The sequence below is a fragment of the Erythrolamprus reginae genome, chromosome Z (genome assembly GCF_031021105.1).
Source record: "Erythrolamprus reginae isolate rEryReg1 chromosome Z, rEryReg1.hap1, whole genome shotgun sequence".
NCBI classification, from domain to species: domain Eukaryota; kingdom Metazoa; phylum Chordata; class Lepidosauria; order Squamata; family Dipsadidae; genus Erythrolamprus; species Erythrolamprus reginae.
In genome coordinates this window covers 52,598,149-52,622,431 of record NC_091963.1, presented here as the reverse complement: position 1 = coordinate 52,622,431, position 24,283 = coordinate 52,598,149, and the positions used below count along the sequence as shown (strand labels likewise).

The 24,283-nt window shown below is 39.1% G+C and overlaps 1 protein-coding gene across 2 annotated transcripts in view; it reads left to right on the top strand.

The window, feature by feature from the left end:
* NGLY1 (N-glycanase 1) overlaps positions 1-24,283 on the top strand; it is a 53,172-nt gene that overhangs the window by 4,354 nt on the left and 24,535 nt on the right. Inside the window, exons 2-9 of one of the 2 annotated variants that reach the window (XM_070727270.1) lie at positions 2,148-2,323; positions 3,818-3,980; positions 5,806-6,025; positions 6,700-6,821; positions 10,416-10,561; positions 10,769-10,879; positions 20,403-20,567; positions 23,269-23,454. In XM_070727270.1, coding sequence (XP_070583371.1) covers positions 2,321-2,323; positions 3,818-3,980; positions 5,806-6,025; positions 6,700-6,821; positions 10,416-10,561; positions 10,769-10,879; positions 20,403-20,567; positions 23,269-23,454 — 1,116 coding nt within the window. In that variant the 5' untranslated portion in view covers positions 2,148-2,320. Of the gene's footprint in view, positions 1-2,147; positions 2,324-3,817; positions 3,981-5,805; positions 6,026-6,699; positions 6,822-10,415; positions 10,562-10,768; positions 10,880-20,402; positions 20,568-23,268; positions 23,455-24,283 lie in introns of those variants that run through there. The other variant, XM_070727271.1, reaches the window with a different exon arrangement.

Sequence of the window (24,283 nt, the reverse complement as noted above, 5' to 3'; positions counted from 1 at the left end):
TTTATGCATATTCCTTTTCAAACCAAATACTTTCTTCCCATTTGGCAGCAATAGATCATGCTTGAATTCATTAAGTTGCAAATCAAGTCCTGTTATTTCCTTCTTTTGAATATCCTCCTGGATTTGGTTCAAAGTCACTGTTGACCCATTTTTTACTTCTATTTTCAAATAAATAAATAGGTTGGAGAGCATTCTTTTTTTGATGGCTTTCCAGAAAATTTTATTTCCTTTCAGAGATATTTTGAAAAACACACTGTTCTTTTCAGGGACAAGAGAATCAAGAGACAAGAGACCACAGAAAAAAGTTGAGATAATTTTTTTCCCAAAATAAAAAATGATTTAAAAGGAGAAATTTTCTCATCAAATTTAAAACATAAAAATCAAAATACTTTTTTTAACAATTAGAAAAAATAACTTTTGCAATATAATTGTGTATAAGTCGAACCACATGATTTTCATTTCCAGAAAATATATTTTCATCAGAGTTCCTTACAGTGAAAAGGAAAGTGGCTTGGAGTTCAATAGTAAACAATGAAATAACAAGAAAGAGTTGTAAAACTCCATTATAAACCAGATCAGCAGTCAACTAGTTACAAATAAAAATATAATAAACTTTAAAGCTCCCTTTTGTGATCAAAACAAAAGACAAAAATGTTATTTAGATCAGCTAAATGTCAGCAGCCCAAATAGCATCTGAGAATTAAATCAGATTCCAGTCCAATTCTTTCATCCAAGGTTTGATTTATTATATCAGAGCCATGTTGGTAACACCATTGCCATTCCGATACTAACTTCCTTCCAGTACCCCACCCAAGTTAAGGTTCATCCCCCACCCCTACACCCACAAGTTCATCACGGGGATCAGTCCAAGTGCAGGGATTTCACCAACCTCTTCCTTACTTCCGCTGGTGCAGAAGAAAGGATGACCTTGAACACTAAAAAATGAATTTTTTGTGGCTAGTAACTTTCCCTCTCATGCAACTACCCCTCCCAGTTCCCATGTTACTATTCTACTGTGGCAGGCCAAAGTCTCCAACTCCAAATGGTTGCTTTGGGCTGACACTGATATTTCCTGGCCAATCAAAATGCATATAAAAAAATCAAATGATTTCAGCCGCCTAGAACAAACAATCAAAAATTTCAAATTATAACTTCCAACATCAAATACAGGAAGACAATTCATGAAAATTACAAAATAAACCCACCTTTTGAATCCTTATGCTTCTGTATCAAAATTAAAAAGGAAAAATATACCTCATACTTCCTTCCTTTAGTTCATGTATGGTAGCCTTCTTTCTCATCATTCAAAAATAGCTGTCGCCAAAATGGTGAAGACCTTCAAAAAGGAGTAATAAGCTGTGACTGAAAGGAGCCTCTTTTAGCTTAGTAAATAAAATAAGCTAATAAATTGTCTAAAAAGTGAAAGGGATAACTTGTTGTCTACTTGAAAAATAAATTCTAAAATGGCTGTTTTTCCAATTACAGAGTGACAGCAGATCCTACCTCACCTCTGTCAGAAATAGGTTTATTTCTTAATATTTCAATGCAAGAAAATGGTTTGTAACCATGGGAAAGATTGATGTAAGCCATAATCAGTATGTAATCATGGGTTTGCTAACTGTGCTTCAACCTGATTGGCTGTAACCTATATAAAAGGAATAACACCTTTGCATGGGTGTGGTTTGTAGTTTTGTGGTTAGTAGTTAGTTGTTAATGGTTAGTGGATGGTTGCAGTAGTGAATGTAATAGTAGTTGTATGATAGTATTGTGGGTGGTTTGTTACATTGGTTAAATGTAGAGGTGATAGTTTATTTAGAGAAACATTTTGCTAAGAACAAGAAAGTATTTTTTACAAGAAATCCTGCTGCAGTATTTTTTATTGAAGACTTCAATTAGGTATAGTTGTGAACTGTGGCTAGTTGGTGGGGTTACCTTGCGCATGCACAAAACTCTCTCAACTACCGTTCCTTGTAGGCTGCGCATGCCTGCGCCAGCGCACCCCAAAACGGCCCCCCGCGCACCCTTTTCCAAGTTGACAAGAATATTTTTATTTATGGATTTATTTTACCAGGCTGGAAAATATGGCATAATGCAGAACAAAATGATTTTTAATACAGATGATTTCGCTTTTGTAATTTTAATTTCAGGTAAAAACTCATCTTACTTTCCTAATGAAGCATCAATTGAACAGTTATGCCTAGTGAAATCTAATTGCTGAGGAAAATAATAGCTGAATAAATGGAACAGATCAAATGAGATCATCTGGAAAGAGTACAAAGCCTACTACTGACGCCAAATTAGATACAAATAGTCTGCTGCCATGGTAACTTATTTTAAAGTGTTTCATTAAACAAAAATATTTTAAATTGAGAGTGTAAATTTAAGATTTTTAAACCTTAGTGTGAAATGGAAATGTAACTCATATGTCAATTCCTAGAAATATTATTTTCTTTGCTTTTATAAAATTTTCAGTGTTATATATTGCATAAGCATTTGGTCTTCAAGGTTATACCCAATGAAGGATGATATGTTACATAATATGAAAATAAAATTTATAGTGGATTTAAGGTCATTTGCATGATATTTTATAACAAACTTGCAAATCATGCTGAAATTATTTTTATACCCTGCCTATCTAATAATGGTGAGTATTATGCAAGATCTGGAAATTTATTGTGAAGATCACTTAATCAATCGATGCTTTCAATGTCCGAATCATTTGGAGATTCCAAATTGGATGAATGATCTAGTCATCGATTCAGATTAAATCAAAGCTGCTTCATACACTCCCAAATTAAATGTACATGTTATCTATTTTGTTAGATGCACATACAGTAATACCTTGTCTTACGAACTTAATTGGTTCTGGGATGAGGTTCGTAAGGTGAAAAGTTTGTAAGATGAAACAATGTTTCCCATAGGAATCAATGGAAAAGTGAATAATGCGTGCAAGCCCAAAAATTATGATTTGTTTTCACTGTTGTGAGCCGCCCCGAGTCTTCGGAGAGGGGCGGCATACAAATCCAAATAATTAATTAATAAATAAATAAATAAATAAATAAATAAAACTCACCCCTTTTGCCCATTACTGCCGGCCTTCGGATCCTTGTTCGGGGGCTGGGGGGTGGATGTGACATTCCCAGCGCTGCTGCTGCTTCTGGAAGGGAAACCACTGCCGCCACGATCCTCTTGTCCTGGCAAGAGGGATGGAATCCGCCGGAATGTGGCAGCCCCCTTTGCCTGCAGCCGCCCCTGAAAACTTTCAAGGAAGGTGAAAGCCCCAGCTTCCTGCCTGTGTCAATCAACCCATAAGGCTCCCTCTGGGCAGCCTCTGCTGTCTCCCCCCACCTCCTCCACCTGCCCCCAAACAAGGATCAGAATGCCGGCGGTAATAAGGCAAAAGGGGTGAGTTTTCAGACGTATTTGACCGCATTATTCGCTTTTATATTGATTCCTATGGGAAACATTGTTTCTACTTACGAACTGTTCTACTTACTAACCTGATCACGGAATGAATTAAGTTCGTAAGATGTATTTATGCTTGAACAGCTTGTGTAAACTTGTTTTACTTAAGTATGTGAGGAAATCTCTCATATGTGCAAACATCCGTTTTGAAATGTTTGGAACCATTGTTCCCCATATATATTAGGATCATAACTTACAATTGCTCTGAACACCTAGAAATCTTTGTTGTTAGAATATATCTGGAGAATCATCAGATTGAAGGACATTTATGTAGACAAATCAATTTATCTGATATTCCTAGAAATTCTGTTTTAAACAATTGAAATGAGAAGACTTTTTCTCCTCGTTTTAGACAACCGGATCAATTTTCTTGAAGACACTTCAGTCAAATTTTCTGCATGTAATGGCATATGAAAACTCAATTTTACAAAAGAAAGCCTTGACTTGTATTCCACTCCAAAATCTGAAAAAGCAAGCTCAGAAAAAGTTATCACAAGCCCAAAAACGGGACAGAGGTAATATCTGAATAGGTTGTTTGACAGTATCAAACAAAGCATTACTATATACATTAATTCATCTATTAAACAAAATTGTGACAGGAGGTGCATTTTGGAATAGCTTTAAAAATAATAAAGCTATGTATTTTTAGATAGGTGTAAGAATTGTAACTCTGTATTCATGCAATCTGATGCAACGATGATTTAGATTGTGCAGTTATCTCCATTATACTGTCATGATTCTATTAAAGGTGGTCATTTTTGTCCTTGATTTATATTTATCTAGTGCATCAAATGTTTTTAATTCACTTACAAATAATTCTGATGTTATACTCAAAGTAGCTTTTTTCACCTGATACTTTCAGATTAACTGCCATAATGTTGTTGAAATTCTAAATTGAAAACTTAAATATGTAAATATTAAAGATCAGTCATCCTATTGATTCTGTGTTAGTTATGGCAGTGGAGATTTCCTGATATTTATATATAGCATGCTAATATTTCCTGGCTCTGAATTTATGAAGACTTCCTTTCAGTACCGGAACCTTTAAAGCTACAGTAATTTTGTTTTCAAGTACAGTGTTACCTCGTCTTATGAACTTAATTGGTTCTGGGAGGAGGTTCATAGAAACATAGAAACATAGAAGACTGACGGCAGAAAAAGACCCCATGGTCCATCTAGTCTGCCCTTTTACTATTTCCTGTATTTTATCTTACAATGGATATATGTTTATCCCAGGCATGTTTAAATTCGGTTACTGTGGATTTACCAACCACGTCTGCTCTAAGTTTGTTCCAAGGATCTACTACTCTTTCAGTAAAATAATACTTTCTCATGTTCGTAAGGTGAAAAGTTCGTAAGACAAAACAATGTTTCCCATAGGAAACAATGTAAAACCGATTAATGTGTGCAAACAAAAAAAATCGCAAAAACGGCGCTCCGCTGAGCACCGCCTCCCGGCTGTCACCTTTTGAAACAGCCGGCTGCTTCTCGGCGTTCGGACGTTCGGCAAAAGTTTGGGTTCGGGAGAACGCCGAGAAGCGCTGCCCCCGGCTGTCACCTTTGCAGAAGAGCTTGGTACTGTCAGCCGGTCAGGAGGCTCAAACGGAAGTGGGGAATCCCAATAGAGAATTCCAGGGGCGGAGCTTTGACGTCACGGAGACGTCCTTCCTGGCCGGCTAAAATGTGGACTCCAGGAAGGACGTCTTCGTGATATCAAAGCTATGTCCCTGGAATTCCCTATTGAGATTCCCCACCTCTGTTTGAGCCTCCTGGCCGACGGACAACTCCACGGCTCTTCTGCAAAGGTGACAGCCGGGCGGTGGCGCTTCTCGGCGTTCTCTCGAACGCCGAACCTGAACTTTTGCCGAACTTCCAGGTTCGGCATTCGGGAGAATGCCAAGAAGACCCCCGGCTGTTTCAGAAGGTGATAGCCGGGCAGTGGTGCTTCCCGGCAGCCTCCCGAACCCGAACTTTTGCCAAACTTCCGGGCTCGGCGTTTGCAGCGGCGGGTTCATAAGACGAAAAAAGTTTGTAAGAAGAGGCAAAAAAATTCTGAACCCCAGGTTCGTATCTTGAAAGGTTCGTATGACGATGGGTTCGTATCACAAGGTACTATTGTATTTAGTAAGCCAACTGTGTTTTAGATTAAAACAGCCAATTAATACCTCCATAAAATACAAGAATATTATAGAAGTTATACCATATTTGATATAAAGTTACTATTTCTTCGTTCGCCTTCAAAATTATTTTCCTTTCAATTCTGTGTAATTCCTGAAATGATTATTCCAATTAAATAACCTGGACTCCAGCTTTAATTTTAATTCTTTTTTAAATGTATAGATTGCATTCTGAGAGAAGAGGATATTCTTCTGGTGGAATTAATCAATTGGTTTAAATGTAGTTTTTTCAAGTGGGTAGATAGCTTACCATGTAGCAAATGCGGGGGACAAACAGAAACTAAAGATAATTTATCACCTAACGAGGATGACCTGAAATGGGATGCAAGTAGAGTTGAAAATCACTTCTGTAACCAATGCCAATTCAGCAACAGGTTCCCAAGGTGAGTTTACAACTGAGTTTGTATTAGACATTATTAAGTTATTGTATGCATCTCATTTGGAATATCATATATAATGCAAGGTCCCAACAACTGTTTGGTAGCACAATATGCTATCACATAAGAGTAGAATATGTGTCTTATCTTCTTTGTGATTTCTTTTTAAAGTACTGTATATTGGTGAGCAGAGGAAGATTGTCGTTCAGATTTTAATGTTCCAAGATTTACTACAAAATCTGGAGTTGAGCAGCAGTGCTATCAATCAATTTAAAATATTAAAATATCACTCGAATATTGTAGGTTTTATTTTAATCCGGAATGAAGTAATAGAATTTTATACATCTGGATAAATTCAAATAATAATAGCCAGCTTAAAAGAATAGAAGGGTATGTTTGTTTAAGTCATAAAGTGCTTTGTTTTGGATTCCATATCGCACAAAGGAAACAGTGACAGAAAATAAAAAACAAGCAAATTAAAGCATCATGATGACTGTCTGAAATAATTATTGGATGTAATAAATTAAAAGATAAATTTCAACATTATAATTTTTGACATATTGTAAAATTTCTAGCTATTAGATACCGGTAGTTATGGGGGAACTTTTTAAGATAACTGAATTATTTTGGTTCTTATAGCAGTAACTAAAAATTTCATATTTCAAAAATTATGTTTCCAGATACAACAATCCTGAGAAGCTCCTGGAAACTAGACAAGGGCGTTGTGGTGAATGGGCCAATTGTTTTACACTTTGTTGTAGAGCAGTAGGATTTGAAGCAAGATACATTTGGGATGCAACAGGTAAAGCTGTTTTAGACTACCTTAACTTAAAGCAAAATGTTCTATAGACATTCTGAAATTGTTACCGTAATAGTGCTGTACCAAGTGCCATTTTAATGACTTCCAGTTTAGAGTATTAATGCAAACCTATTTATCTAAATCCCATTGAGGTTCTAATTGTAAATTGCATCAGAATATATTGGCCTCTTAAATTATCATTTATGAATACATTTATTATTACTAACATACACATTTATCATCTTGACTGAGAGAGTTTCTAAAGTCAAAAAAATTATTTTGGAGATAAAGGAAGACTCATAAATTTGGAATTGAGATAATAAAAATAACTTTTTTATCCTCCCAGCGATAGGACTGACAAGGAGCCGATTGCGGTATTTATTTTCACCACCTCTCTCCCTCGACTATTTTCCTTGCTCTCCTTTCTTAGCGCTAAAGACTAAAATAAGGAAGGAAATACTAACAGGAGAGGTGCGTTGGGCTCCATTGCCTGGCAATCAGCCGCCCACGCCTTAGCGGCTCTGAGGCGGCCTCCTGGGTTTGGCGCCAATTCTTAACGAACAGAAAAGTGCTGCTTTTACCATTGGTCTTATTATTATTAGTGCTGATGCTCTCGCTGGCAATTGGTCCCTTCAAGGCCCTCCTTGAAACCCCCTTTGCTTGGCAGTAACCGAAGGAGCTAATTATTTAACTGACTCCTTTTCCTGGGAGCAAGTTTCTTTTCACAACAAGCTTTCATTAGCAACTGGAATCATTGCCCTTAAGTGTTCCAATTTATATTAATTAGACCACTTTAAATAAATAAATACATAAATAATTTGGGGGGAGGAGAAAAGAATATACATACATACATACATACATCTCCGAGACCGCCTCCTGCCGCACGAATCCCAGCGACCGATTAGGTCCCACAGAGTGGGCCTTCTCCGGGTCCCGTCAACTAAACAATGTCGGTTGGCGGGCCCCAGGGGAAGAGCCTTCTCTGTGGCGGCCCCGGCCCTCTGGAACCAACTCCCCCCGGAGATTAGAACTGCCCCTACTCTTCCTGCCTTCCGTAAACTCCTTAAAACCCACCTTTGCCGTCAGGCATGGGGGAACTGAAACATCTCCCCCTGGGCACGTTTAATTTATGCATGGTATGTCTGTGTGTGTGACTGTTAGCATATGGGGTTTTTTAAATATTTAAATATTTTAAATTTGTCTGATTGCTTATGATTTGTTTTTACATGTTGTGAGCCGCCCCGAGTCTTCGGAGAGGGGCGGCATACAAATCTAAGTAATAAAAAAAAAAAAAAATACATACATACATACATACACACACACACACACACACACACACACACACACAGTATTTGTGTGTATGTGTACATATATGTATATATTTATGTAAATAAAATAAACAAGGGCAAGCATTAATTACCCTTATTAGGTCCTTATTAGTTGATCCCTTAGAGGAAGTTTTATCAGACAAGCCTCTTGGAGGTATCACTAATATCCTAACAAGATTTAGGAATTTATCTTTCCTTTCTCTGACTTGACTTTGCCTTCTGCCATTTATCCTCTACTTCTTTTCACTATGGCTGACCCCGTCACCCCTTCAGCCCCAAAGACTGGAAGCAAAAGATCGAAAAAGAGTAGCAAATCCCAACAAGAGGATCCTGATTCCATCTCTATTATCTCAGATTCCAGAGATAGCTCTTCCTCCTCCACGAGAGCAGAAAAGCATAGGGACCGTGCCTTACAGAAGATCCATGAAAGGGCAGCCAGAAACCTCTCTCTGAATCAGGCCAAACTCCTTCAATAACCTCCAAGGATCCTCCTCCACTAGCTGCCAGCATTTGGGGACCGGCAGGACTACCTAATCATAACCTGAGTCAAAACCTCAACAGACAACCAGTTCTGTTATCACCCATGGTGGTGATAGCGCCCCCAGCCTTGCCTGTCTGTTCCCCACCCATTTTGCGGCAAATTAATTTTTTATTTTTTTTCTCCAATCTCAGTACAATAAAAATTATAACAACAACATCAAATTGTTTTACAATAAATCAATTTCAGGAAGTTATAGAATACAATGCTACCACCTTCACTTTTGACATCTGAATAGAAATAGCTGCCCAATTTTTTAAAGCTATAGAAATATACTATTAGCTAAGACCCCATTTAAGCTGTTCTGAATTCTAGTATCTCACATTGAATAGGCTGAAATGTTTCAAATATCTCCTAATCGCTTCCATATCAATTTTAATATATAATCAATACCCTTTACAAATAGTTAGCGCCTATCAATAAAATACCCTTAAAAAAATATTTGAAAAATTCTTACAGTAGCGTAGTCAAAGGGGAAAAAATAAACCCAATAATGTCACCAAATATTGCCTAATTAATCCAATTACCAACCTAATTACTAACTGCTTTATATAAAAAATTAAAAATGAAAATGATAGAATCAAAATAAAATTAAATCTATAAAAAATAAAATAAAATTAGGTCGCTAAAGAAATTTAAAAATAAAATAAAGTAAGACAGAGAATAGAAAATGACACCAAATAGACAAGCATTGGCATGGTGAAGAAACTTTAAGCGGTGTGCTGGTGAGTTTGGAGTCATAAGGAAGCTAATTGAATCTGTTCGAAAATTGGTTACGATCATGACTAAAGAAGCCAGAAATAGATCACAGCGGCTGCTCGTGAATAGGGGCATACAGCGAGAGCATGGATTAGCAAAAGTGCCTAATCAACATTCTTCTTTTGAAGAACTTTAAAGGCTGTTAAAGATGGAGTTTGGGTCAGATCAGATTTGGTGTTTATTTGGATTATGGTGTACTTCCCTTCGAAATTGTCCCTTTTGCCTTTGAGGAAGTGACGTGTCATCTTGGGGCTGTTTTGTGGCTGTTGTGTGGCTTTGGGAGCTGATTTTCCATCTTGGAAATGTGATTTTGAATTCAGGAAGTAAATGCAATGGGAAGATTTGAATAACGTCGTCACGGAGAGGAGGAGGAAAGATCTGCAGAACAACTAAGCAAGAACCTTTTCTAACTTTTCTAACAGAATAAGTTAACAATGAACAACCGTGCTTCTTCCCCCACTTTCCAACTCAGGGGGAAGAGAATTTCGATGTCCTCCACTGCCCCTGGCCGAGGGGTCTACTGCTCCTGCTCGCTGCCTCAGAGTCCCTTTTCCCCCCCCAGCCTTAAAGTTTTGGATTTTTTTTTATTCTCCTCCCTCACCTTTCTTTGGGAGCAGCTGTCCTCCTCTTCTTCTTCCTCCCCCTCCTCCCACCCAAATTCCAAACTTTTATTTCTTTCCTAATGGGTTTGCAGGCATTATTTGTTTTTACATTGATTCCTATGGGAAAAATTGCTTCTACTTACAAACTTTTCTACTTAAGAACCTGGTCACAGAACAAATTAAGTTCTTAAGTAGAGGTACCACTGTGTGTGTGTATTTAAATCAAAGTATATATTTAAATCAAAGAGCAACTAAAATTTAAATGAAGTGTAAAAAGAAAAAAACATCTTTTTTGAGGAGTTCAACATTTTAAAATTGAGAACTTTCTTTTTAAATGCTTGCTGCTTCTCTTGGTTTTTTTTTTTCTCAGATCATGTATGGACTGAAGTTTATTCTGTATCACAGCAAAGATGGCTTCATTGTGACTCTTGTGAAAATGTGTGTGATCAACCCCTTTTGTATGAGATTGGATGGGGGAAAAAATTGTCATATATTATTGCCTTTTCTAAAGAGGAGGTAGGTGAACAATGCTTACTGAATTAAACAGACTTCCAGGAGCTCTAGCTATAGCATTGGTTCTGATAAAGCAGTTGTATACGAGCACAGCAAGGAGAATATTGTTTCTTCATTGGAATAGTTTTAACCTTAACATGCTTGAAATTCAGTTTTTATTTTCTCTCTATAATACTGTATAAAGTATTTTGTTTCATAATTGTTTTTCAGGTTGTTGATGTCACCTGGCGTTACTCTTGTAAACATGAAGAATTGCTTTCTAGAAGGACACAGGTCAAAGAAACTGTGCTACGAGAAACAATCAATAATCTTAACAAAATTGTATGTAGTTTTAATTTAGCTGTTAAATTTACAGAAAAGTTGAATTCAAACACATCCTGAATCAAAGATTTAAAATGTAATCTGTAGCTGTTCAATTAATTGAGAGAAGATAACAGATTTATCACTAGACACATGTGCTGTTTCTGAATCAAAAATTATTTGCATGTAAATTACAAATGATGGCAAGAAAAAAATTGCACACTTCCCCATATATGGGGATGGCATTGGTGAATGTCATGATTGCCATTCCTAAGAGATCATGTGACACCATACTTTATGGCCACATCAGTCAATGACAGAAATTCTAATCGTTATAAGTCAATTGTATGGAATAACATTTTTTATTGTATGGAATAACATTTTTTAGAGTGTTCGGAAACTTCAGATCGTCTAAAATGCAGCCGCGCGAGCCAAGACATGCCCATATCTCGTCATCACTCTGCGAACTGCACTGGCTGCCGATCTGTTTTCAGACACAATTCAAAATGTTGGTTATGACCTATAAAGCCCTACATGGCATATCCCCTAGACCAGTGTTTTTCAACCAGTGTGCCGGGGCACACTAGTGTGCCGCGAGACATGGTCAGGTGTGCCGCGAAGCTCAGAGAGAGAAAGAAAGGAAGAGAGAGAGAGAAAGAAAGCAAGAGAGAAAGAGAACAAGAGAGAGAGAAAGAAAGCAAGAGAGAGAGAGAGAAAGAAAGAAAGAGAGAAAGAGAACAAGAGAGAGAAAGAAAGCAAGAGAGAGAGAAAGAGAACAAGAAAAAGAAAGCAAGAGAGAGAGAAAGAGAGAAAGAAAGCAAGAGAGAGAGAGAAACAGAGGGAGGGAAGGAGAGAGAGAGAAAGACATAGAGGGAGGTAGGGAGGGAGAGAGAGAGCAAAAAGGAGAGGAAGGAAGAAAGAGAAAGAAAGAGGGATGGAGAGAGAGAGAAAGAAAGAGGGATGGAGAGAGAGGGAGGGAGAGAGAAATAATGTGAAAGGGAGGAAGAGAGAGAGAATTTTTTTGTCCAAACTTTTTTTAGCCCCCCCCCCCCGCTCAATGTGCCCCAGGGTTTCATAAATGTAAAAAATGTGCCGCGGCTCAAAAAAGGTTGAAAGTCACTGCCCTAGACCACCTTCTGCCGCACGAATCCCAGCATCCGGTGAAGTCCCACAGAGTTGGTCTCCTTAGGGTCCCGTCGACCAAACAATGCTGGCTGGCGGGACCTAGGGGAAGAGCCTTCTCTGTGGGGACCCCGGCCCTCTGGAATCAGCTCCCCTTGGAGATTTGCACTGCCCCCCACCCTCCTTGCCTTCCGAAAGAGTTTAAAAACTCATCTTTGCCGCCAGGCTGGGGTTTTTAGATCTTCCCCCCTGACCAAATGAATGTTTTTAGTATGACTGTTGAATGAATGGTAATGATAGCTTTTTAAATTAGAATTTTTTAAAGAATTGTTTTAAAATGTACAATATTATTAATTGGATTGTTTACTATTGTTTTCTGTTTTTTGTATATGCTGTGAGCCGCCCTGAGTCCTCGGAGAGGGGCGGTATACAAATCCAATTAGATCTTAAAAATCTAAATCTTATCTATCCAACATCCTTTTTTTAAAAAAAAAAAAAATTCTGCATTACAGTACAGAACAAATCCAACCTCAGAATAAAAATTTCAAATAAATCCAATTTAAAGTTTAAACTTTTTAAAACACTTAGACTTGGTAATGGACTTCTGTGCTTTATAAAACCATAACACTTACGTAGAAATACTGTAAATTCTATAAAATTCAATGGGGTCTTACTTGTACTGGCCCAGTGCCGAAGCCCCCCAAAAATATGCAACACACAAACAACACATTTTGTTTTAGAAAATAAATGGGGAGTCTCCTAATAGCTTCTTAGGAGCCTAAAACAAAAGGCATACTTTAGTTTACAAACAGTTAAAAGTGAATGAAGACAAGGAAGAATAAGGAAGTGCAGTTACCGTATTTTTCGCTCCATAAGACGCAGTTTTTTTCCTCCCAAAGTTGGATGAAAAATCAGTCGCGTCTTATGGAGCGAAGATGCAGGCAGGGGGGGGGGGGCGCTGGAGCAGAGGGGGGGCGGCGATATACTCATCTGGAGACCGCCGCCTCTGTCGCCGCCTCTCCTCTTCCCAACCCCGAAGAGAGCCGCGCCTTTCGGCCTCCGGAAGTGCTGGGCCGGGGGACGCCTCCACTGCGCAGGTTTAGGAGGCGGAGCGGCACCGGAGGAGCGTTGGCGGCTCCGAGCCTTTGGGAAGGCTACGGGAATCGCTTCAGGAGGCGGGGAGGTCTCGAAGACCCAAAACCCAGCCAGTCGCTCGCAGCCGGCCGCCGCCTGTGCAAAGTTTGGCTGCGAACTCGGAAGCGCCATCCCGCCGGCTGGCTGGCTAGCTGCTGCCTGGCCCCCTTCCTCCCGGAGGAGGGTCTCCCTCCGCACCACCAGCGGCGCTCCGCCAGCCAGCCAAGCCCCGCGCCCGCCAGAGCCGGCTCCTCGCTCTCCCCCCGCCGCCCGCTGCGTTTGCAGGAGGTGGGGAGGGTCGGGCGGCCCGCCAAGGCCAGGAGGGACGCCGCTGCCCCCCCTTCCCTCTCTCCGCCCGCCGCTGTGCCTCCTGCTGAGCCCCCTCGGCCCCGCACGGCGCCTGAGTTTTTAAGCCCCCTCGGCCCCGCGCAGCGCCTGTCAGAGGAAGCTGCCCTGTCCCGGCCAGGATCTGGGGGCGGCGGAGGGCCCCGGGGGCAAGGTCGTCAGGGTTTGAGGGGCCCTAAAGCACCTGGCAGATTGCCCAGCGGGTTTCGGATGCCACTCGGGAGCCACGGAGGCCCCTTTCTGCTCAGGGTCTGGGCCGCACGCTCTCTGCCCACAGCAGAAAAACTGAAAAAATAAGGGAGAGAGAAAGAGAAAGAGAGAGAAAGGAAGAGGAGAGATAGAAAGGGGAGAGAGAAAGAGGGAGAGATAGAGAAGGAGAGAGAGAAAGAGAGAGATACAAAGAGAGTGAGTGAGAGAAGGAGAGATAAGAGAGAGAAAGAAAGAGGGACAGAGAGAAAGAAAGAGAGGGACGGAGAGAAAGAAAGAGGGACAGAGAGAAAGAAAGAGAGGGACAGAGAGAAAGAAAGAGGGACAGAGAGAAAGAAAGAGAGGGACAGAGAGAAAAAAGAGGGACAGAGAGAAAGAAAGAGGGACAGAGAGAAAGAAAGAAGAACAGAGAGAAAGAAAGAGAGGGACAGAGAAAGGGAGAGGAGAGATAGAAAGGGGGAGAGAGAAAGAGAAGGAGAGAAAGAGAGATACAAAGAGAGTGAGTGAGAGAAGGAGAGATAAGAGAGAGAAAGAAAGAGGGAGAGAGAGAAAGAAAGAGAGGGACAGAGAGAAAGAAAGAGGGACAGAGAGAAAGAAAGAGGGACAGAGAGAAAGAAAGAGAGGGACAGAGAGAAAGAAAGAGGGACAGAGAGAAAGAAAGAGAATAACAGAGAAAGAAAGAGAGGGACAGAGAGAAAGAAAGAGAGGGACAGAGAGAAAGAAAGAGAGGGGCAGAGAGAAAGAAAGAGGGACAGAGAGAAAGAAAGAGAGGGACAGAGAGAAAGAAAGAGAGGGACAGAGAGAAAGAAAGAGGGACAGAGAGAAAGAAAGAGAAGAACAGAGAGAAAGAAAGAGAGGGACAGAAAGGGAGAGGAGAGATAGAAAGGGGGAGAGAGAAAGAGGGAGAGATAGAGAAGGAGAGAAAGAGAGATACAAAGAGAGTGAGTGAGAGAAGGAGAGATAAGAGAGAGAAAGAAAGAGGGACAGAGAGAAAGAAAGAGAGGGACAGAGAAAGAAAGAGAGGGACAGAGAGAAAGAAAGAGGGACAGAGAGAAAGAAAGAGAAGAACAGAGAGAAAGAAAGAGGGACAGAGAAAGAGAGAGAGAAAGAGAAAGAAAGGTAGAGAGAAAGAGGGAGAGATAGAAAGAAAGAGAGAGGGGGGGCTTGTTTGTATATTTTCCCAATTCCCCTAGGGCAGTGTTATTGTAATAAATATTTTAGCCTACTTTTTGGCTCAAAATATTTTTTTTCTATTTTCCTCCTCTAAAATCTAGGTGCGTCTTATCAGCAGGTGCGTCTTATAAAGCGAAAAATACGGTATCTTACTGAGCTTCCAAGAACGTTCCTAGAAATTAGTCCTTGAAAAAGCCAAGCCAAAACAAATTAGAGTCACTGAGCAGGCTATCAACGGACAGGTTTTCTTAAAACTGGAACCACAAAAGCCAAGATTCAAGCCAAGATACCAACTGGATGTCAAGCCGTTGCAAAAGTTGTTGATAAATTAATGACTTGCCACACTATCTAAGAAAGGAGAGAGAATTTCAAGAGGCAACTACAAAGCATTCTTTAGATTGCATTCCACCAGGGCGGAAGTGGAGATGGCTTTCCATGCTGGCACAATGGCTAATGGACAGGTGGTGGGCACTGTTCCCTCTAAGCTACATGGCCGCATACGCGATAATGAACTGCCATGCAGCATTTTCTGCTGTCACGCAAACACACGACACAGAAGCTGCAGGAGCCCAAGGCTCTGCAGAGAGGACTCACCTCCAGCTCCTGACAGAGAGTGAGGGTGAGCCTGAACTCATGTTGCCCACCTTCCCACCGAGCAAACAATTCCAGGGGTCCGAGTGCCTTTTATCCCATGGTTGCTTCCAGATTGCTGCTACCCACTCACCTCTTCTCTCCCTAACACAAACCCCACCTCTAATGCTGCCCCATATGTTCTTCCCATAGGATCACTTTTGGACTCCATTAGTCAGCCTGCTCTATCACTTAACTTTGGTCTCCTGAGTGCTTCCTGTGGAGGGTTATGAGAGAGGAAGTTGTAAATGCTCTAACACTGGAAGTTTTTAAGCAGATATTATTATTAGGATAAAATCAGAGGTGGAGGACTACGTGAGAAGCTGTACTACCTGCGCCACCCAGAAACACTGGCTAGGAAAACCACATGGACTCCTACAACAGGTGACCAAGCCCTGGGAGGAGGTAGTGATGGATTTCATAGTGGAACTCCCGGACAGCAAGGGCAACACTGTGATCTGGACGGCTGTCAACTTGTTTGCCAAGCCAGCCCATTGCATTGCTTGTTCCGAATTGCCATCCACCAGACACTTTGCAAAGTTGTTCATCAAGCACATCTACCGCTTGCATGGGGTGCCCAAGAGGATCATATCCGATAGAGGCGTGCAGTTCACCACCATGTTTTGGAGAGAGTTCATACACGTGATTGGATCCACGCAAAGACTTAGCTCGGCTTTCCATCCAAGTACCAATGATGCAATATAACGGGCCAATGCAATGGTGTTATGTAGTTTACAAACAAGATGACTGGGTGGAGCTGCTACAATTTGCAGAAGTAGCGTATAACAATATAGCAGGGAGCACCGGGTTGACTCCTTTCCAAGTTACCAGCGGCCAAGAGTTCATTCCCATGCTGGAACTACCCACAGAAGCACCCTCTTCCATGTCTCTGGCTGAATGGATGGAAACCATAAAGAAAGGATGGCAGAACACTAAGAGGGCACTGACCAATGAGTCCAAGGCCTACAAGACAAGCCTACTTTCCGAGTGGGAGATAAAGAATCCTCGGAAAGGGACGGCAAATAAATCTAATTAATAATAATAATAATAATAATAATAATAATAGGATAGGAAATAATAATAATAATAATAATTATCATCCACAATTATCCACAAACAACAATAATAATTATTATCCACAAACAAGCTAGGGCCTAAATTCCTATAGTTAAAATGATAAACCCACCCATTGCATTGCCCAAAATATTGGTAAAAATCCACCTAATGTTCCATTGCCACTATTAAAACCGGTGACAAGATCTGATTTAAGGCCACAGATCCTACCACCACATCCCTTACCCTTGTAATACACAGGGAGACACATTATGAGGTGAAAAAAATATTAGACCCTCGAGTCTACGGAGTCTACGGAGAGGGGCGACATACAAATCTAATAAATAATAATAATAATATTTAGAGGTCAATTACAATATCTCATTCATTGAAAGGGGTACCCTTTATCTGAATCCACATGAGTAATCAGTTGTAGAATGAAAGTGGACAGATTAGTCAAACAATTCATGGCAAATGTCCAGATAAGCCCACGGGTCCCCCTGGGAAAGAGAGGGGTGGTTAATAATAATAATAATAATAATTATTATTATTATTATTATTATTATTTATTAGATTTGTATGCCGCCCCTCTCCAATTAATAGATTAACGCCTTGTGATCTCTCTCCACTGCAGGATATGTTTTTTTCTTGGGGGGAAGTTTCCTGAAAAGACATTGCAGAAGTTGTTGATAAATTAACGGCCTGCCACGCTATCTAAGAAAGGAGGGGAATTTCAAAAAGCAACTACAAAGCATTCTTTAGATTGCATTCCACCGGTTGGAAGTGAAGATGGCATTCTATGCTGGCACAATCTAAGTGGCTAATAGACAAGTGGTGGACAGCAAAGGATGTGAACTTTCAACTGGGTAGAACCTCAGACCCAGGATTCCCTGTATGGTTGCTGTTCTGCCTGACTGGCTCGGCAATGCGTAATAGTCCAAGGAAAAGAAATCAAACACGCACGTGCTCTGCTAATCAGCAAACTTGTATTAGGTAAACAAAAATGGCTTACTCAAAAAACAGTTTTTAGTGTCCGAAAACAATGCAAGGCTTACCAGCCGTATACAAAAACCCCAAAAAAACCCAAACAAAGACAACCTGGAATGAGCAAAGACGTTTCAGGAGTCCTTTTGAATCTTTGAAGCAAACAGCAAGTCCCAGAGTTTTCACCTCCCACTTGTCTGAAAAAGCTGGATTGAAAACTCCAATGGCACAGAAACTTCGAAGCAGTAACCACAAAACAACACAGATAAACAGCCACAGTTTGCCTTGGCCCTTGTTCCGTTTTATCCCTTTAGCCCTCATTAAGGGAACCACACCCAGCCCAGGTGCTCCTACAATGGCTTACAATACTTCTTAAAGTGATCCCTTCTTTGCATAGCTCTTCGGCTACGTAGATCAATATATTGATCTACAGAAGAACTCAGGGAGGAAAGACTGTCTGAGGGACTGCAGGCCAAATCCCCTGGGCTGTCTGCTGAATCCTGCGTCCCAGTGGCCTCGTCCTCCTGGCTGGCTGCCACATCTTCCTGGCTGGCTGCCACATCTTCCTGGCTGTCAGCCAGGCTTTCACATTCACTTTGTGCCGCGTCTCTCCCATCTGTGGGAGCAACAGCTGGCCCAGGCCTAAACACAACAGTTGCCAGCATGGCTCCAGAATTAAATTGGAATTTCAAATATTGTTTTGACTTAGTTTCTGATTTAGTTTATATGTTATCTGGAACTTCGACTTTGAAAACACAGAGATTAATATTCAGGAATTATTATGCAAATTTCAAGATTTACGATGCAAGATTATTATTATTATTATTATTATTATTATTATTATTATTATTATTAATTAAATTTGTATGCCGCCCCTCTCCGCAGACTCGGGGCGGCTCACAGCAATAGTAAAAACAATGTAAAATACAAATCTAATATTTAAAAAACTAAAAACCCATAATTTAAAAAACATACACACAACATACCATACATAAACTATACCATACATAAACTATATAGGCCTGGGGAAGATGTCTCAATTCCCCCATGCCTGACGGCAGAGATGGGTCTTAAGAAGTTTATGAAAGGCAAGGAAGGTGGGGGCAATCCTAATCTCCGGGGGGAGCTGGTTCCAGAGGGTCAGGGCCACCAGAGAGTCTTCCCCTGGGTCCCACCAGACGACATTGTTTAGTCGACGGGACCCAGAGAAGGCCAACTCCGGGACCTAACTGGTCGCTGGGATTCGTGCGGCAGAAGGTGGTCCCAGAGATATTTTGGTCAGATGCCATGAAGGGCTTTATAGGTCATAACCAACATTTGAATTGTGACCAGAAAATGATCGGCAACCAATGCAGACTGCGGAGTGTTGGTGACACATGGGCATGATATGAAGTTTCCAAACACTTTTCAAAGGTAGCCCCATGTAGAGAGCATTACAGTAGTCGAACCTTGAGGTGATGAGGGCATAAGTGACTGTGAGCAGTGACTCCTGGGCCAGATAGGGCCGCAACTGGTGCACCAGGCGAACCTGGGCAAATGCTCCCCTCGCCACAGCTGAAAGATGGTTCTCTAATGTAAGCTGTGGATCGAGGAGGACGCCCAAGTTGCGGACCCTCTATGAGGGGGTCAGTAATTCCCCCTCAGGGTAATGGATGGACAGATGGAATTATCCTTGGGAGGCAAAACCCACAGCCACTCCGTCTTATCAGGGTTGAGTTTGAGTCTGTTGACACCCATCCAGACCCCAACAGCCTCCAGACACCGGCACATCACTTCCACTGCTTCGTTGACTGGACATGGTGTGGAGATGTACAACTGGGTATCATCAGCGTACTGATGATACCTCACCCCCGGCCCTTGGATGATCTTGCCCAGCGGTTTCATGTAGATATTAAATAGCAGGGGGGAGAGGACCGACCCCTGAGGCACCCCACAAGGGAGAAGCCTAGAGGTCGACCTCTGACCCCCCACTAACACCGACTGCGACCGACTGGAGAGGTAGGAGGAGAACCACTGAAGGACAGTGCCTCCCACTCCCAACCCCTCCAGCCGGCGCAGAAGGAAGAAGCTGTAACTTTGGGACTGATTCGTAAATAACTTTTAACGGTTGTTAAATGAACTGACGTAATTTGGGGATTATCTGTAGTCATGTTTGCAGAAGAATTAACTTAAAATCACAATTTGGACTGGGATTTCACTTAAGTTGTTTTCAGTCATATGTAGAGGCACTGTGTGATCAGACTCAATTTTACAACTATCTTTACAACAGTTCTTAAGTGAGGCACTGCAGTCATTTAAAAATCATGAAGTGATTAAGCAGATTACAGGCTTGTTAAATGATTCTATTCTCCCAAGGGTGTATATTTGTCTGGAAATAATAGAAAAAAACCTCAAAATGTTCCAAATGGTGTTCACCACAAGCAGGCTGTCAAGTGCCTGAAATACAATTATATTACTGCAGTGAGAAGGTTGGTGGCAATCAAAGATGGATCATAAGTAGTTTTTTAAAGTCAGCTGTAAGTTCTCAAATGACTGGTCATATGCTGACAATTACATCTGTAAATGAAACTCTCAGTTTATTTGACTCTATATTACAGCATTATTTAAACCATTGTTAAAATTTTCCCACTTTTTATCTTTATAGTTAACTGCTTTAATATTAATACTAATTATTAATTTTGTTGTATGTTCTGTGTGAATAATTCAATAGCATATAAATTTAATAAATGAATAAATTAATACAAATTGCAACTGATATCTAAAATCATGCAAAATAAATTATACATTATTTTTATATCATGATTTGTTACAATGAAATCTAGATTTTAATCATTCAGTAATATTTGCCTTTTGAGTATATAGGTATAAAATTCTGGTATAATTTTATTGATTCTAGAGACAGCAAATATTGAGTGAGGAAAGAAAACACGAGCTCATACAGAGACTCATCGTAGAGCTTGTTGAGTTTATTTCTCCAAAAACACCAAAGCCAGGAGAACTTGGTGGAAGAGTGTCTGGATCATTGGCCTGGAGAGCTGCCAGAGATGAAATTGCTTTAGAGGTATTTATAGCATCTAGAAGCAATTTTTAGAATTTTTAATGTAAGCCATGATTGTCACTTCTTGGTTTGATGTATGTTCACAGACAATTGTGCTTATTTTTTGTTGGTTTTATTTAGTTACAAAAGATTTCCTATTTATTTCAGATCAAATTTGTAATTCAGTTTTTCAATTTGTTATGTTTTCACCTAGAGCAGAGGTAGGCAAACTTAAATATTCAAAGAGCCATTTGGACCCATTTCCCACAGAAAAAAACCCACCAGGAACCACAAAACCAGGGTGGGTGTGGCAACTGGACATCACTCACTCTCACCCAGTCACATGACCCCTAGCCATGCCTACCAAGCTGGTCATTAGGACAGAGAACTGGGAACCACAAAACCCTTTTCTCTCTCTTCCCCCCCTTCTATTTTTCTCTCTCCCCCTCTGTGTGTGTGTCTCTCTCTCCCTCTATATCTCCTCCCTCTTTCTGTATCTCTTCCCCCTCTCTGCATTTCTCTATGGTTCTTTCCCTTTCTTTCTCCCCCTTCTTCCAGCCCACTTTATATAAACTAGCCCCTCTTTTACAATATGACTTATAACAGTTCATATAGTGACTATTTAACAACAACACAGAAGTAATTTATGACTGTTTTTCACACTTAAGTCTGTTGCAGAACCCTCACATGATCAAAGTTCAGACGCTTAGTAACTAATTCATATTTATGACAGTTGCAGTGTCCAGAGTTCATATGATCCCTTTTTAAAAATTCCTCCTTTTATCGTAACCAACAACCTCTAAAAATATCTTTAGGTATGTAATAAAATCTGTTATCTTCATCTTCATTACAATATCATTATAATTTTCTTAATAACTGGGATTTCATATATTATTTCAAAACAATTGCTTAAATCAAACTTCCATATGATAAATATTCAGATTTTCCATTTAAAACATATTCCATAAGTTAAAATCATTACTATCTCAATTGATTACTAAATAACAATTCAGGATTACTCAATCATTAATTGTGAAATCTTCTATAAGATGATACAGTGGCACCTCTAAGTAAGAACGCCTCTACTTACAAATTTTTCTAGATCAGAACCAAGTGTTCAAGATTTTTTTGCCTCTTCTAAAGAACCATTTTTTACTTACAAACCCAAGCCTCTGAAACTGCAATCAGAAAACGCAGGGAGAAACCTCCGTAGGCCCTCTCTAGGAATCTCCTGGGAGGAAACAGGGCCTCCACCCTCCCTGTGGTTTCCCCAGTCGCACACATTATTTGCTTTTACATAGATTCCTATGGGAATAATTGCTTCTTCTTACAAACTTTTCTACTTAAGAAGCTGGTCACGGAACAAATTAAGTTCATAAGTAGAGGTACCACTGTATCTTGTACAAAGAGAAAACACACTAAAAAAAAGTAAATATATTCATATTAATTATGTAGAACAAATGATTAATGCCAAAATTCATACTATTAGAATGAATTGAATGGATTGGAATACGGTAAGGTAGAGCAGGGCAGGGCAGAATAGAATAGAACAGAGTATATAGAACAATAGAATAGAATGAAGAATGAACAGAACAGAACAGAGATTGGAATAGAGTAGGGCAGAACAGAATAGAATAATAGAATAAAATGAAGAATGAACAGAACGGAGATTGAACTTGTTTCTCTAAGATTTTAAATATCCTGTTCCAAATAACCATAGGCAACACCTATCTCCCAATTATTAGTCAAAATCAATATATTGCTACCCTAGACTTTAATTGCAATAATTTATGTTAATCAATATAAAAGAAAGAGAGAAAAGAAAGAAAAAGAGAGAGAGAAGTTGTTAAACCTTGAGTAGGAGGCAAAGATAGGAAGAAGTAAAGGAAAAGAATATGGGCAACAATTTAAAGTAAATTACAGTAAGTAAAGTAAGTAAGTAAATTATAAAAAAAATTATATTATATAAAATGAATTACAATCCTTAATGTATACTCTAGGAATCTTTAAAGTTAAATTAGCACAAACTAGATTGTTTTCTAACTGCTCTATTCTAAAATAATGATATTATCTTAATAATAATGATAATATTAAGTCTTCCACTAAACAATTAATTTATAATGAGCTTTAAATATGGTAAGTTGGAACTCTTATGTCTATCAATCAAAAATTTAATAAATAGAAGCAATATATATCAAGCACTATCAATGCCACAAATTACTAGTTTAGTTTGTAATTATTAAATTATAAAATATACACAGTAAAATTATTCTAACATATTATATAGATTCCTAATACTATAGCTGTAAATTATAATAATTCTTAGCAAATCTTAATTAGCAAATCTTAATTATTAATTATTATTTGTCCATATAAGTACTTATTGATTAAATTCACCTTATGAAATCAATTATATCAAATTATAAAACCTTATAAATTATAAAGTAATTCCTTCTCCTACTTCTCCCTTTTGGTTTTCTTTTTGTATAATAAATAATAACATGATATAATATGTCATCTGAGGTTGCATTTACTTACTTTTAAGTACTGCTAGAGACTAGATGATTTTTACTATGTTGTGATACTTAAAATCATAGAATTCAAAGAGGATGGGCTTTCTTTGTATATTATATAAAATGTTTGTAACAGATACATATTATTCATTAATGATGTTTATTAAAAGTCTAATAAGAAACTAACTTCAGTTTTTGGTTTGATTATTTAGACTAAACAAGTAATATTTATTCCAACTGTAAAAGAGAAAGCCTCCAAGCTTTTTCACCTCAACTATAATATAGTGGAAGATCGTTACACACGAATATCAAATAATAATGAAAAAATAAATGGTTGGGAGAATGGTGTTTGGAAAATGGACTCTTTATGGAGGAAGATTGAATCGGATTGGAAAATGGTAAGTAGAAAAAAAAAGTTATTTTAAAATAGGGCTGCAGCTGACTCCTATTTAAAAGAAAAAGATGCTTGATATGTGCATGCCGGGATGTTAATATGGCAGCAATTGGCAACTCCTTAGAACTATTGAATCTTTTCTGGGAATCTAGTGGATATCTTCTGCAGCTGCATTAAGACTTTACTAAATATATAAATTAATAAGCATACTCCAGAGCACTTTTATTCCTTCAAGTCCAAAGCACTCCATGCCTCATTGTAAAACATTTCTTTATCAATGTAGCTTTCATGACCACTGAAAGAACTGAGATAACTACTACTCATCTGTTATAAATTTGGCTACGTAGAGAATTATTTATTTAATTTAAAAGTTAGGATATTTATCTGACATCTATCTATCTCAATGTAAGAACTATGCAAAATTTTCTTACACTAAATTTTACTTAATCATGAGCAAAGAAATAAAGCACATTTAAGATTCAACCTGTCTTCAATTTAGTGAAGAAATTAAAGACAAGTTGACATATCCAAATAGAACATAGAAAGAAGACTGATAGATTAAATATAAATAAAGCATTTTCAATAATCACGATATGTAGCAGTAGCAAAAGATAATTGAAATAGACATTCTGATGTAACATTTATCTGTGTGTACACATAGCTCTATCCAACTTAGAAGGTGATACAGGTTGTCCTTGCTTAGTGATTGCATAATTCAGCAACTGTTTGAAGTTATGACAATACTGGAAAAAAATTATAAGCAATGCCCACATTTATAATCTTTGCAGCATTTCTCAGACACATAATCACTATTACATATAGTGATGTAATAA